The sequence below is a fragment of the Taudactylus pleione genome, unplaced genomic scaffold (genome assembly GCF_031769625.1).
Source record: "Taudactylus pleione unplaced genomic scaffold, aTauple2 ptg001351l, whole genome shotgun sequence".
In the NCBI taxonomy this organism is placed as follows: domain Eukaryota; kingdom Metazoa; phylum Chordata; class Amphibia; order Anura; family Myobatrachidae; genus Taudactylus; species Taudactylus pleione.
In genome coordinates, this window is record NW_028285751.1 from 1,154,498 (window position 1) to 1,170,000 (window position 15,503).

At 46.7% G+C, this 15,503-nt stretch overlaps 1 protein-coding gene across 1 annotated transcript in view; it reads right to left on the reverse strand.

The window, feature by feature from the left end:
- Positions 1-15,503, reverse strand: part of SLC37A1 (solute carrier family 37 member 1) — a 155,244-nt gene that overhangs the window by 88,483 nt on the left and 51,258 nt on the right. Inside the window, exons 13-17 of the mRNA XM_088463376.1 lie at positions 10,466-10,528; positions 9,825-9,910; positions 4,945-4,993; positions 4,374-4,447; positions 1,032-1,110 (exon numbers count right to left, since the gene is read on the reverse strand). Coding sequence (XP_088319502.1) covers positions 1,032-1,110; positions 4,374-4,447; positions 4,945-4,993; positions 9,825-9,910; positions 10,466-10,528 — 351 coding nt within the window. The remainder of the gene's footprint in view (positions 1-1,031; positions 1,111-4,373; positions 4,448-4,944; positions 4,994-9,824; positions 9,911-10,465; positions 10,529-15,503) is intronic.

Genomic DNA, 15,503 nt, shown 5'->3' on the forward strand with positions numbered 1-15,503 from the left:
CAACCAACAAGCACATTACAGGCAAAACTGCGTGGCAGGATGCATGGCGCGGCTTAGTCACACTATCTAATACGTCAAACGTTTGAGGATAGGTATATATTTGTATATATCAGTAATAAAGCAAAAAACGAGAACAGTAAATGGGGCTTAGAAGGAGGGCCGACATGGACGTGAGGGGAGGGGAAGGGAGCCGTGCAGGGACGTGAGGGGAGGGGAAGGGAGCCGTGCAGGGACAGCAGGGAGGGGAAGGGAGCCGTGCAGGGACGTGAGGGGAGGGGAAGGGAGCCGTGCAAAGTCAGTAGGGAGCCGTGGAGGGACAGTAGGGAGGGGAAGGGAGCCGTGCAGGGACGTGAGGGGAGGGGAAGGGAGCCGTGCAAAGTCAGTAGGGAGCCGTGGAGGGACAGTAGGGAGCCGTGGAGGGACAGTAGGGAGCCGTGGAGGGACAGGACTGAGGGGAGAGGAGCCGTGGAGGGACAGTAGGGAGCCGTGGAGGGACAGTAGGGAGGGGAGGGGAAGGGAGCCGTGCAGGGACAGGAGGGAGGGGAAGGGAGCCGTGCAGGGACAGGAGGGAGGGGAAGGGAGCCGTGCAGGGACAGGAGGGAGGGGAAGGGAGCCGTGCAGGGACAGCAGGGAGGGGAAAGAAGCCGTGCAGGGAAAGGAGGGAGGGGTGAGGAGCCGTGGAGGGACAGGAGGGAGGGGTGAGGAGCCGTGGAGGGACAGGAGGGAGGGGTGAGGAGCCGTGGAGGGACAGGAGGGAGGGGAGAGGAACCGTGGAGGGACAGGAGGGAGGGGAGAGGAGCAGTGCAGGGACAGGAGGGAGGGGAGAGGAGCAGTGCAGGGACAGGAGGGAGGGGAGAGGAGCAGTGCAGGGACAGGAGGGAGATGGAAGACGGAGGACATGACATATATATAGCATGTAGTTTTTAGAGAAGAGGAGGATAATGCAAGGATCTGGGAGAACACAGGGACAACACAAGAAAAGGGGAACATTTGGGGGATGTAGGGTACCCATTAATGGATTAGGGACTCACCCACAGATCCAGTGCCATCTATAATGGCAGTAACGGTGGATAGGGCATGGGAATTTCCTTTCAAAGACTTGTGAGTCCCCTACAAAGAAATATTTTAAATGCAGAAAACATTTCTCAGGAGACAACAGGAACATCTGTAGAATGCGTTTCCTATCCAGCGCTATTTTATTCCATTATGGTGAAGGGTTAAATGGTGATTCAGACTTTAATACATGTATAATATTAAGCTTTACATTCTATTGCAGCAATCAATCGCTTGTATCACAATGGCCCCTGCTACATACATTTTGTGATAGAGAATATATATATATATATATATATATATATATATATATACACACACACACACACACACACACATATACACACATATACATACATACATATATACATACACATACACACACACAGTATATATCCAAAGCCAGTATTCTAGAGTCACTGATTTTATACTTCTAGATTTGAGGTCATACATGTGCCTTATATGGGGTGCATCTGGCAGTGATATAACCCCGATAATTAATTAGGTCAAATAGTTTGTTCGTTTTCCAGGACCTTTATGTCATTTAGTGCACTTACATATAACAGGAGACCTACTGTACACCACAGGCAGCGACTGTACAGCACCCCCAGCAGCACTTACATATAACAGTAGGTCACAAGGCTTTAGGCTTGTACAAGGCTGCTAGGTTTTATTTCAAAGTGGGTTTTTTCTAAGTGGGACTACATGTACAGCATAACTTAAAGAGTTAGTCAGGAGTTAAGCAGGAGGAAGACAGGAGGACAATATTTTAAAAGAACTCTCTACAACTTGGAAAAAAGCAAAGGATCTTCTGAGCTTCTGGAAACCCTGCTACTCAGCCGCCAGCTTCCATTATAACCTGGACACACCTTTTGACAACACCCTGCTTCAGCATTGCAAGCAACTACCTGCTCACTGAACATTTAATACTTGTATGTTTGCGTTTCTTCTCTACATTGTTTAAATCATTCCAATACCACTGTCAATTTATCTTTATACCACTGTAGTATTTACCATTGTTTCACACCTATACCTTTTTTTTATATATATATATATATATATATATATATATATATATTCATATATATATATATATATATATATATATATATATATATATATATATATATATATATATATATATATATTCATACTTTAGACTAATTCTCAAGTCTTGCTACTTTAACAGCTCTACACTCCTTTTTTGGTTATAATTTACTATTGTAGTTGTGCCTTTACATCTTCCAGCACTGTTCTTTCTTTTATCTGATTTTGACCTTTGACCTGTACTGCTCCCTCATCTCAAACTCATTACTACTACTGACTTTTTCACCCCCAACTGCCTCATCTACACAATGTCTCTTTTATTCTACTCCACCCTCACTCAGCCGCTACATTATTTTCTCCTCTACCACCAGTTTTCACCTCTTTTCTCCATCCATAGTCCCCTCTACGTTCTCCCCCTCCTCTGTCTCTCTTCATCACATATAAGTCTCTCAACTGCATCTCCCACAACTCCAGTATTATTCACTTCTTCCACCATGGTCCTGCTGCACCACCACTAAACCCTGCACCCTCTCTTTTCTCCAAGTTACCTATCCTCTCCCCCCCCCACACCACACTAAACCTCCACCTGACCCACCACCTGCTGTCACCCTTCCTCATTCAGAAGCCAGCCACATAACCCCACACTCCTTATTCCCCTTCTCTAGATCAGTATCACCTCCTCACTGCATCAACCCTAATAATCTCATTCTCCTCTCACCTCTTAACTCTGTCCCTCTCTCCTGTTCCCTCTGGAAAGCCAGTTTTGTCTATAATAAACTGGTCTCCGTTCATGAGCACTTCATCTGCGATGCCTTGATTCTCCTAGCCATCACCAAACCCTGGATTTACCCCTCTGACACCACTGCTCCTGCAAAATGCCTCCATCACTTGGCTTCCTGGCTCTTAATCTTCAAATGGGCCATCAAGACCCATTTCTTCCTCAATGCTTTCCAGCGCTCATCCTAACCCACTACTCTATGCTCCTTCCTCACTATCTAGCCCATCTGTGTCACCCCTGTTTGTCTGACCCTCCCCTCAGAATGTAAGCTCTCGCGAGCAGGGCCCTCTTTCCTCACGTGCTTCTTCTTGCCATACTTTTACTTTCATTCACAATGGCACCTAAAACTGCTTACTGACACCCTGCTGCTTATTTAGGTGTTATGCAGCATTGTTTATAAATCATGTACTTGCACTGCATTGTCTGTACTGTTAATAGCGGTTGTCTTGTGTGCTCATTTGTTTCTGTACTTTGTAAGGCGCTGCGGAACCCTTGTGGCGCCATATAAAGGATAATAATAATAATAATAACAGGAGACCTACTGTACACCACAGGCAGCGACTGTACAGCACCCCCAGCAGCACTTACATATAACAGGAGACCTACTGTACACAGGCAGCGACTGTACAGCACCCCCAGCAGCACTTACATATAACAGGAGACCTACTGTACACCGGCAGCGACTGTACAGCACACCCAGCAGCACTTACATATAACAGGAGACCTACTGTACACAGGCAGCGACTGTAAGCACACCCAGCAGCACTTACATATAACAGGAGACCTACTGTACACAGGCAGCGACTGTAAGCACACCCAGCAGCACTTACATATAACAGGAGACCTACTGTACACAGGCAGCGACTGTACAGCACCCCCAGCATCACTTACATATAAGAGGAGACCTACTGTACACAGGCTGCGACTGTACAGCACCCCCAGCAGCACTTACATATAACAGGAGACCTACTGTACACAGCCAGCGACTGTACAGCACCCCCAGCAGCACTTACATATAACAGGAGACCTACTGTACACCACAGGCAGCGACTGTACAGCACCCCCAGCAGCACTTACATATAACAGGAGATCTACTGTACACCACAGGCAGCGACTGTACAGCACCCCCAGCATCACTTACATATAAGAGGAGACCTACTGTACACAGGCAGCGACTGTACAGCACCCCCAGCAGCACTTACATATAACAGGAGACCTACTGTACACCACAGGCAGCGACTGTACAGCACCCCCAGCAGCACTTACATATAACAGGAGACCTACTGTACACCGGCAGCGACTGAACAGCACCCCCAGCAGCACTTACATATAACAGGAGACCTACTGTACACAGGCAGCGACTGTACAGCACCCCTAGCATCACTGATGCAGACACAGAAACTATAGCAGACATTTTTGGCAAAATCACTGGAAATATAGTGGTAAGTGATGGTGTAGATGTATAGGTGAGGGTCAGTATGGAACATTTACTCACCAGGTCAGCGGACACGGCTGTTGTGATAAGGGAGTACGGCCCATTTACCAGAGCTCCGCAGACCAACAGCATCACTGGGTCAGAAAGAGAGAGACAGTCAGTGACATATGGGCATGTAGAGAGAGACAGTCAGTGACATACATGTGACAGGTGGGCATGTAGAGAGACACAGTAAGTGACATACATGTGACAGGTGGACATGTAGAGAGAGACAGTCAGTGACATACATGTGACAGGTGGGCATGTAGAGAGAGAGAGTCAGTGACATGCAGGTGGACATGGAGAGACAGTCAGTGACATGCACGTGACAGGTGGACATGGGAGAGAGAGAGAGTCAGTGACATACATGTGACAGGTGGACATGTAGAGAGAGACAGTCAGTGACATGCACGTGACAGGTGGACATGGAGAGAGAGACAGTCAGTGACATGCACGTGACAGGTGGACATGTAGAGAGAGACAGTCAGTGACATGCACGTGACAGGTGGACATGTAGAGAGAGACAGTCAGTGACATGCAGGTGACAGGTGGTCATGGAGATAGAGAGAGATGATGGGGTAACATTACTTACACACAGTAAATACTGGTCCCGTCTTATTGACAGCTGTGAAGAAGTATAGCTGTAAGACAAGAAGCGGAGAATAGAGGATGATGGATTTCTTACCCACATTACATCACGTATCGCCAGGCACCCCGTCACATGCGCTGCTGATCCGCCCCAGGTGCCACCGCTGTGTTATAGATATATGTGTATTAGCAGGTGCCAATAGGTGTTACATGCTATGAGGAGACGCTGTGCTATAGATATATGTGTATTAGCAGGTGCCAATAGGTGTTACATGCTATGAGGAGACGCTGTGTTATAGATATATGTGTATTAGCAGGTGCCAATAGGTGTTACATGCTATGAGGAGACGCTGTGTTATAGATATGTGTGTATTAGCAGGTGCCAATAGGTGTTATATCTATAACACAGCGTCTCCTCATAGCATGTAACACCTATTGGCACCTGCTAATACACACATATCTATAACACAGCGTCTCCTCATAGCATGTAACACCTATTGGCACCTGCTAATACACACATATCTATAACACAGCGTCTCCTCATAGCATGTGTGTGTATTAGCAGGTGCCAATAGGTGTTACATGCTATGAGGAGACGCTGTGTTATAGATATGTGTGTATTAGCAGGTGCCAATAGGTGTTACATGCTATGAGGAGACGCTGTGTTATAGATATGTGTGTATTAGCAGGTGCCAATAGGTGTTATATCTATAACACAGCGTCTCCTCATAGCATGTAACACCTATTGGCACCTGCTAATACACACATATCTATAACACAGCGTCTCCTCATAGCATGTGTGTGTATTAGCAGGTGCCAATAGGTGTTACATGCTATGAGGAGACGCTGTGTTATAGATATGTGTGTATTAGCAGGTGCCAATAGGTGTTACATGCTATGAGGAGACGCTGTGTTATAGATATATGTGTATTAGCAGGTGCCAATAGGTGTTACATGCTATGAGGAGACGCTGTGTTATAGATATGTGTATTAGCAGGTGCCAATAGGTGTTACATGCTATGAGGAGACGCTGTGTTATAGATATGTGTGTATTAGCAGGTGCCAATAGGTGTTACATGCTATGAGGAGACGCTGTGTTATAGATATATGTGTATTAGCAGGTGCCAATAGGTGTTACATGCTATGAGGAGACGCTGTGTTATAGATATATGTGTATTAGCAGGTGCCAATAGGTGTTACATGCTATGAGGAGACGCTGTGTTATAGATATGTGTGTATTAGCAGGTGCCAATAGGTGTTACATGCTATGAGGAGACGCTGTGTTATAGATGTGTGTATTAGCAGGTGCCAATAGGTGTTACATGCTATGAGGAGACGCTGTGTTATAGATATATGTGTATTAGCAGGTGCCAATAGGTGTTACATGCTATGAGGAGACGCAGTGTTATAGATATATGTGTATTAGCAGGTGCCAATAGGTGTTACATGCTATGAGGAGACGCTGTGTTATAGATATATGTGTATTAGCAGGTGCCAATAGGTGTTACATGCTATGAGGAGACGCTGTGTTATAGATGTGTGTATTAGCAGGTGCCAATAGGTGTTACATGCTATGAGGAGACGCTGTGTTATAGATGTGTGTATTAGCAGGTGCCAATAGGTGTTACATGCTATGAGGAGACGCTGTGTTATAGATATATGTGTATTAGCAGGTGCCAATAGGTGTTACATGCTATGAGGAGACGCTGTGTTATAGATATGTGTATTAGCAGGTGCCAATAGGTGTTACATGCTATGAGGAGACGCTGTGTTATAGATATGTGTATTAGCAGGTGCCAATAGGTGTTACATGCTATGAGGAGACGCTGTGTTATAGATATATGTGTATTAGCAGGTGCCAATAGGTGTTACATGCTATGAGGAGACGCTGTGTTATAGATATGTGTGTATTAGCAGGTGCCAATAGGTGTTACATGCTATGAGGAGACGCTGTGTTATAGATACAGTCAGGTCCATAAATATTGGGACATTGACAGAATTTTCATATTTTGGCCTCTATTCACCACCACAATGGCTTTGAAATGAAACAAACAAGATGTGATTTACCTGCAGACTTTCAGATTTAATTTGAGGGTAATTACATCCAAATCAGGTGACCGGTGTAGGAATTACAACGGTTTCTATATGTGCCTCCCACTTTTTAAGGGGTCAAAAGTAATGGGACAAACTAAACAATCCTAAATCAAACTTTCACTTTTTAATACTTTGTTGCAAATCCTTTGCAGGCAATTACAGCCTGAAGTCTGGAACGCATAGACATCACCAGACGCAGGGTTTCATCCCTGGTGATGCTCTGCCAGGCCTCTACTGCAAATGTCTTCAGTTCCTGCTTGTTCTAGGGGCATTTTCCCTTCAGTTTTGTCTTCATCAAGTGAAATGCATGCTCAATCGGATTCAGGTCAGGGGATTGACTTGGCCATTGCATAACATTCCACTTTTTAGCTTTAAAAACTCTTTGGTTGCTTTTGCAGTATGCTTCGGGTCAATGTCCATCTGCACTGTGAAGCTCCGTCCAATGAGTTCTGAAGCATTTGACTGAATATGAGCATATAATATTGCCCGAAACACTTCAGAATTCATTCTGCTGCTTTTGTCAGCAGTCACATAATCAATAAATACCAGAGAACCAGTTCCATTGGCAGCCATATATGCCCACGCCATGACACTACCATCACCATGCTTCACTGATGAGGTGGTATGTTTTGGATCATGAGCAGTTCCTTTCCTTCTTCATACTCTTCTCTTCCCATCAATCTGGTACAAGTTGATCTTTGTCTCATCTGTCCATAGGATGTTGTTCCAGAACTGTAATGGCTTTTTTAGATGTTGTTTGGCAAACTCTAATCTGGTTTTCCTGTTTTTGTGGCTCACCAATGGTTTACATCTTGTGGTGAACCCTCTATATTTACTCTTGTGAAGTCTTCTCTTGATTGTTGATTTTGACACCACAGTTGTTTTCCGTGGTCTTCCGGGTCTTTTGGTGTTTGCTGAGCTCTCCGATGCATTTTTTCTTTTTAAGAATGTTCCAAACAGTTGATTTGGCCACACCTAATGTTTTTGCTATCTCTCTGATGGGTATGTTTTGATTTTTCAGCCTAATGATGGCTTGCTCCACTGATAGTGACAGCTCTTTGGATCTCATATTGAGAGTCGACAGCAACTGATTCCAAATGCAAATGTCACACCTAGAATCAACTCCAGACCTATTACCTGCTTAATTGATAATGAAATAAACGAGGGAATAGCCCACACCTGTCCATGAAATAGCTTTGAGTTCATAGTCCCATTACTTTTGGCCCCTTAAAAGTGGGAGGCACATATTGAAACCGTTGTAATTCCTACACCGTTCACCTGATTTGGATGTTTTTACTCTCAAATGAAATCTGAAAGTCTGCAGGTAAAGCACATCTTGTTTGCTTCATTTTAAAGCCATTGTGGTGGTGATTAGAGGCCAAAATATGAAAATTCTGTCAATGTCCCAATATTTATGCACTTGACTGTATATGTATTAGCAGGTTCCAATAGGTGTTACATGCTATGAGAAGACGCTGTGTTATAGATATATGTGTATTAGCAGGTACCAATAGGTGTGACATGCTATGAGAAGGCAGCATTGGGCGTCCCTACGCTGGGCTGTGATTACACTGTACGGATATGAGGAGGCAGCAGTGGGTGTCCCTATGGTGGACTGTGCTTTGGAAAGCATTAGCATATATTAGTAACTGTGATCGGTGAGTGTACGCAGCTGTGTTTGCAGTACTGTCCGTCTCGGAATCAGGCTGTTATTGCCATCTGATGCAAACAGGGTATAATGCCTCCAGTTTGTTCAGAGACCCAGGAACTGGACAGTAAATGACTGGTTATGTGGAAGTACATTTTTAATTAACCTTGCAGATGGTAGGGTGAGGACAGGGCCAGATTAAAGACTTTTCGGGGCCCCAGTCAACCAAGTTGTGGATGCACCAACCTATCAAATGGTCGCTGACCTCCTGCTGCTGCTTCTGTGCCCCTGCATGACAGTATGACACATGACAGGTGGCATTTGTCGGGTACATTAAGGGCAGTGTAGCCAACTGGAAGGGTTGTCTCTGGGCAACCAGGTGCCATCTTGCAATGCCAGGTTGCCAGCTGGAACCCCCCCATCACTGCCTCTGTCATTGCAATGGGCAGGGCAGAGCGCACACAAACACACAAGGAGTGTGCCAAGAGCTATGCACCAGTGTGTTATTTGTCAGGATAATGCCCTCAGCTGCCATCTTCCTTCTGCAAGAGGTGCTGTCACCGGCCCGGCCTTCAACGAGGAGCAACAGCAGCCTGGGCTGGTAGAGCGAGGAGCCAGGCAAGCGAGCAGAGCGCCAAGCACATCCACTCCAGCTGAGGGAAAGCCGGAGACAGTAGACTGGAAGGTGAGTAGGGGGGAGTGCTTGGACAGTCTGCTATGCTGGCAGGGGCCTGTACAGGCCAGGGAGGTGGCAGAGTGGACAGGGTACGGGCAATGTGTGGGGGCCCCTGGGCAACCGCCCTATTTGCCCTGCTTATAATCTGTCCCTGGGTGAGGATATGGAGACAACAAAACAAAAGTTTGGATTCTTATGGATCAGCTACCATCAAACCGTCAGGAACTGGAAGATGCAGTTCATCGCACGCAGCGAATATTCCGGATTAAATGTATGGACTGTTAGTAGAATCAATGCCTGAGACAATTTACGCCACATTAAGGGCAAAAAGGTGCCCAGCAAAGTAATAACCCGAGGCTCATAATTTGAGCACTGTGTATAGTCATTAACCTGCACCTATGGGCTTTTATAGTTATTAACCTGCAGCCATTGGTCTTATTGCCATGTTCCTGACTGTAATACTCACAGTGGGCGCTGCACAAAACAACATCATTCCACAGGTTGTTGCTCGTTTGTGAGATTTATCAGAGATGACTCCAGCTAGAATTCCACCTGTACAGAGAATAACCAAATGGACGTCACATTGCTCCTACAATCTGATCCCTCTCCTCCCATTCTATGTCCTGGTCTCCTCCCATGTGACACATATGTCTCTCCCCAAGCCAGGTCCTTGGGTTCACCCCAAACCAAGCCCACAGGTCTGGTGAGTATGGCTTGTTGTGAGGATGCATAAAGGTATGGGGTGTTGGAATGTGGGCATAGCCTGGGCCATACTCACCACAGACCCTGTCACCGTAGACCATAGCCAAGCTATACCTTCTGCTCCTTCACAAGAGCTCGCAAACTCTCCCCCATGCCATGCCCATAGACTATGACGCTCTCCGTCTATCTCCAACCAATACTTTTGGCATCCGTTCAAGAACGGCTTCATAGGCATAGTCCTAAGCTTCTACCCTGGATAACGTACCTTTGGTGTCTAATATATCTGGTACAATATACAAGCTCTAGATACAGTAGATATATATATAAAAATTTAATTAATTGATGTATAAATCCCTCCACGTTGTGACTCCCCCCCCCTTACTAATACACATAATGCAAACTCACCAATAATTCCACCAACATCAAACAGTGTAGATAATTCCCCAGCATGTCGAGCGTCCATATGACCTGCAGGGACCAGAAACAGGACTCACTTTGGAGAGGATCACAGAGCATAATGGCAAATTTATTAAAGTACTTACATGGAGTCAGGGAAAGTTATGGGGCATAGCTACATTGAATTATGTAGACATTATTGGCAAATTATGACATATTGCAAGTTATGTTCTTTTGAGGATGTGTTATAATTAGGTCTATACAGATAAATAGGAACATTCAGTTACCCTCAGCAAGCCCGGAGGTGATCCTTTGTAGTTTTAATAAACATGTACATTCCCATCACAGACTTCTATTAGACAGTCCACTGGGAATATGGTGTATACCCCTAAACAAATTAATGACCAGTTCACAAACTATTATAGGGCTCTTTACAATCTGAAGGCTCCATCTGACTGGACCTCCCATGGTTTGGGTATATAGCAATATTTGGACTCTTGTGCTCACCCCACTATTTGTGAATGTAAGGCCCATACGTTAGGAGCAGATATCAGAGGACGAATTCTCTGTGGCTCTCAAATCACAAAAGAAAAAAAGGTCTAAAGCCCCAGGTCCTGATGGTTTTCAATGGCACAGTACAAATCTTTAGCACAGGGCCCCGTTCCACCTCTCTTCCACTATGTCTAGAATTATGGTACTGCCGAAACCAGGTAATGACCATTCTCTCTGCTCCAATCACCGTCCCTTTTCTGTAATCAATACGGACCTTAAACGGTTTGCTAAAATCTTAGCACATAGGTTGAATTAAGTGCTAACCTCCTTCATGCAGCCAGACCGATGGGTTGTGTCCCTACCAATCAGACAACACTAGGCGCACCATAGATTTGATCCATTATATGAACGCTGGTACAATCCCTTCATTTGTCCTGGCATTAGATGCAGAAAAGGTGTTTGCCCCCCTTTCCTAGTCTTTTATATTTTGTACTCTGTCCTCGGTTGGCCTATGTGGCAATTTCCTTCGGGCCCTTAAAGCACTTTACTCTTGCCCCTCATCATCAGTCTGACAAAATCTGCACTCCACACGTTTTACTTTAGGAAATGGGACGAGACAAGGTTGACCCATCTTCCCTCTTAATTTTGCTCTCTTTATTGAACCATTGGCGGCTAGAATTATAACTAACCTGAACATAGAAGGGGTCGAGGTGGGAAGGACCCAATATAAGCTGTCACTTTTTGCGGATGATATCCTCCTCACTTTCACCAACCCCTTAGTGTTACTCCCTAATCTTCAATCAGAATGAGAGAATCTCTGGCTCTTTGCATTCCAGCACAAGTACGGTCAGTGCTTAGAACCAAATAGAACTTTGGCGCCCCTCCGCTATGAAGTATCTGGGGATTTCCACCACTAAGTCCTACTTCCTATTATACCAGGCTAACTACTGCCCTATGCTCCAGACATTAGCCAATGACTTACTGAATTGGAGGCCTTTGTACATATCATGGATCTGTAAAATTAAATGCAATGACAATGAATCTCGGGCTATTGTACTTGTTCCAGACTCTGCCCATTCCTGTCCTGAGTAGTCCCCTGGACGCCATTGTAAATCCTCTGCAACTGTTTCATCTGGGCGAATAGGAGGCCTCGTATCATAGATCCATCTTCGCCAGACCAATATCTGAGGGGAGCCTCCGTCTTCTGATCTCCAATCTTACCAAGCTGCTCAACTCCATTATTTATTTATTACCAGTTATTTATATAGCGCACACATATTCCAGGGCGGGTGCTGGTTTTTTTTGCCCTGAATCAGGGCGTGTGCTGTTTTTTTTTGCTCTGAATCAGGGCGGGCGCTGCTTGCGATGAGACACTTGTGGTAGGGTCTTGTTCATCGCAAGCCCCAGAGAGCTTTCGGCTCTAACAGAGCCGGAAGCTCTCCACTGACATCACGTGATCTCAGTGGGGCTGCCCCCAAACAGCAAGCGCTCCCTCGGGAACGCCTCCTTTTGGGCGACCACCCCCCGGCCCGCCCACCAAATGGGCCGTGCTGTCACTCAACATCGACAGCACGCCCCCTTTGGTGCGAGACCCGGAGCGACTGATTGCCCGTCGCTAGCCGGGTCTCACGCATGTGCACGATGGAGCCAACTCAGTCGTGAGCATGCGCTGTGGGCCACCATCGACCCGGTATTTTGGTGGAAAAGCGGCATTAGTCATCTGGGACTGAGTGACTCACTATTGACACTATCTCCCCACCTTACACCCTCCGACCAGCGGGGCGGTGTGCGATACCAGCGGGGCGGTGTGCGATACCAGCAGTTGGATCAGACCTTTTCCCCATACACCGGAGCGGCAGAACTTCGGGAGATGTTATTAGTGCCGTCCAGTGCACCAGCAGCCGGATCACGTCTCCCCTTCTATCAGTGGTAGCCGCTGTAGCTGCGATACATTGGGATCCACGACCTATACACACTCCCTCCCTTCATGTGAGGCGTTTATACCAGGTACTTATTCCTGAGGATCCCACTGAGATAAGGGAGACGGGGATTGTGGATTTTACCAGGAGGAATCTTTGACTCAACATTTCTGTAATAGTGCTGTACACACCCATTGCCTGGCTATAGGGGTATCATGGTTTGTGAATATTACATTTATCCACCCTTGTACTATACCCTCTCAACTTTCAGAGGGGATTATATACTGTTGGACATCTCTCTCATATATGTTTAGGGTTATATATGCTCATTTAAGAGTTGCATTTTTGCTTATTTATATCTTAATGAAAATTTCTATTTGTTTATATTGAACTGCAATTAATTCATATGTACAATAAACTTATGTGATTATAACTACGGCACAGATGTGTGTGTATGGGCACCTGCACAGACACCTTTTTTCTTGCACCATTTGTGAGGGTATCTTGCAGAAAACCCTCTGGGGTCAGCAGCAGGTGGATACACTAGACCGTAATTGAGCAGTCAAGCCCCCCATTATCCCTTTGTCTTGGGAGTTCCTCTGTGCATGAGCCGCAGGGGACCCTGGGATGAATCCTACTGTATCCTTCCCGGGGAAGTCTCCAAAAAGAAGCCCATAGACCACCTGGGTCACAGTGCTGAGATCGCAAATGCAGCGGGGCGTCAGGCAGTCAGGGGGGCGTCGGGCAGGTGTGGGGGGGTTTGCGTCAGGCAGGGGGTGCGTCAGGCGGAAGGAGGGGGGCGTCAGGCAGCTCCTGCTGCATTTGCATAATTGCAATTTCATCCAAACCTGAATCACCCCCAAAGTTCAGAAAGGTGGCAGGGGCGGTGTGACGGGATGGAATGAGCTGAAGCATACCCCATCATGTGTTACACGCGGCAGGGGCGGTGTGACGGCGTGCATGGCTCCCAATGGCATCGGGTCACTAGTGTTCATCGATGATGTGACAGAAGCAGCCGGATGAATTCGGAAGTGTACAGGGATCTACCATCTTCTCAGATCCAGCCAGATGTAGTTGATTAGATGGTGCTTCACAGGGGACGCAGTTATTATACCTACAGCCGGCATCCCAACTGACGAAAATCCTGGCGCCGGAATGGCAATACCCGGCCAGAAGTTCGGCGGCAGAATACCAACAGTAGTGGAGATGCCGATGCCGACATCCCGACAGCCAGGATCCCGATGGTAAGTATAGCGGGGCTAGCTTGGTCTTGGCCGCATGGAGGAGGGGGAGGGGGGGGGATTAGGTTTAGGCTAGGGGAGGGGGAGTTTAGGGTTAGGTACCCACAGGGGTGGGTTAGGCACTACCGGGAGATGGGGGGGGCGCATTAGGGCCTAACCTCCCCCAGTAGTGCCTCACCCTAAGGGGGGAGGGGTTGTTATACTTACCGGACCCTTGTCGGGATCCTGAGCATCGGTATAGTGACTGCCGGGATTTCATACCGATTCCCGTCACAGTACAGATGGACAATAGCACAGAACATACTGTGGAAGTAACTCAGAGGTTTATAGCAGAGAAGTGGAATATTCCGCAATGGCCGAGCCACTCCCCCGATGGAGCAAGCGCCGCGCTAGCCGATAACAAAACCAAAGGCAGAAAGACCCGTGAAGAAATGCTGGAGGAGACCAGCATCGGCCGATGTCTATGGGCTCCAGTTATTCCTGCACAGGATTCTCCATAAAGGATTCAGCATTAACATTTTATTTATGATTGTTAATTTATCCAATTACATTTGTGCCCCTGACAATAGTATACGGTGTATAAAGTATTTCTGTTCCAAAAACATTTTATATTGTTGTTCAACAACTTGATTTAATCTAAAGTCTGCATTTCAGTTATATCTCCATTGTGGTCACATACAATTTTCCTCATTATTTCCCTGTGTCAGTTTTATAATATAAATATATATATATATATACACATATGCACACATATATATACATAATTGCATATATATCTCTGTATATGATTGAGGTATGTGGGATAACTCAGTAGTTCTCAAACAGGTCACGTTTTCCAGGTCACCCAGCAGGTGCACAGGTGTACTCATTACTCACTGGACACAGGCCCTGATTCAGAGCCGGACGCTCTGACAGAGCGCTCGCTCTGAATCAGGGCCATCCCTGCTCCTTTTTGGAGCGGCCTCCTGGCTGCTAGCATAGCTGTGGGTGACCCTGTGGTAGGGTCTCGTGGCCACAAGCCCAGGAGTGCTTTTGGCTCTATCAGAGACAAAAGCACTCCCACCGACATCACTAGTGATGTCAGTGGGGCCGGACCCAGACGGTAGGCGTTCCCAAGGGAACGCCTCCATCTGGGCAGCCACGCCCACCAAAGGGGGTGTGCTGTCAATCACCATCGACAGCACGCCCCCTGTGGTGCGAGACCCATAATGACGGCTCCCGCGCATGCGCACGACGGAGCCGCCTCCGTCGTGCGCATGCGCACTCGGGCAACATCGACCCACTTGCGAGCGCTCAGCGCTCGCGAGCGGGTCTCAATCAGGCCCACATATACCATATCATCTAGCAGGTGCACAGGTGTACTCATTACTCACTGACACATTTTAAAAAAGATCC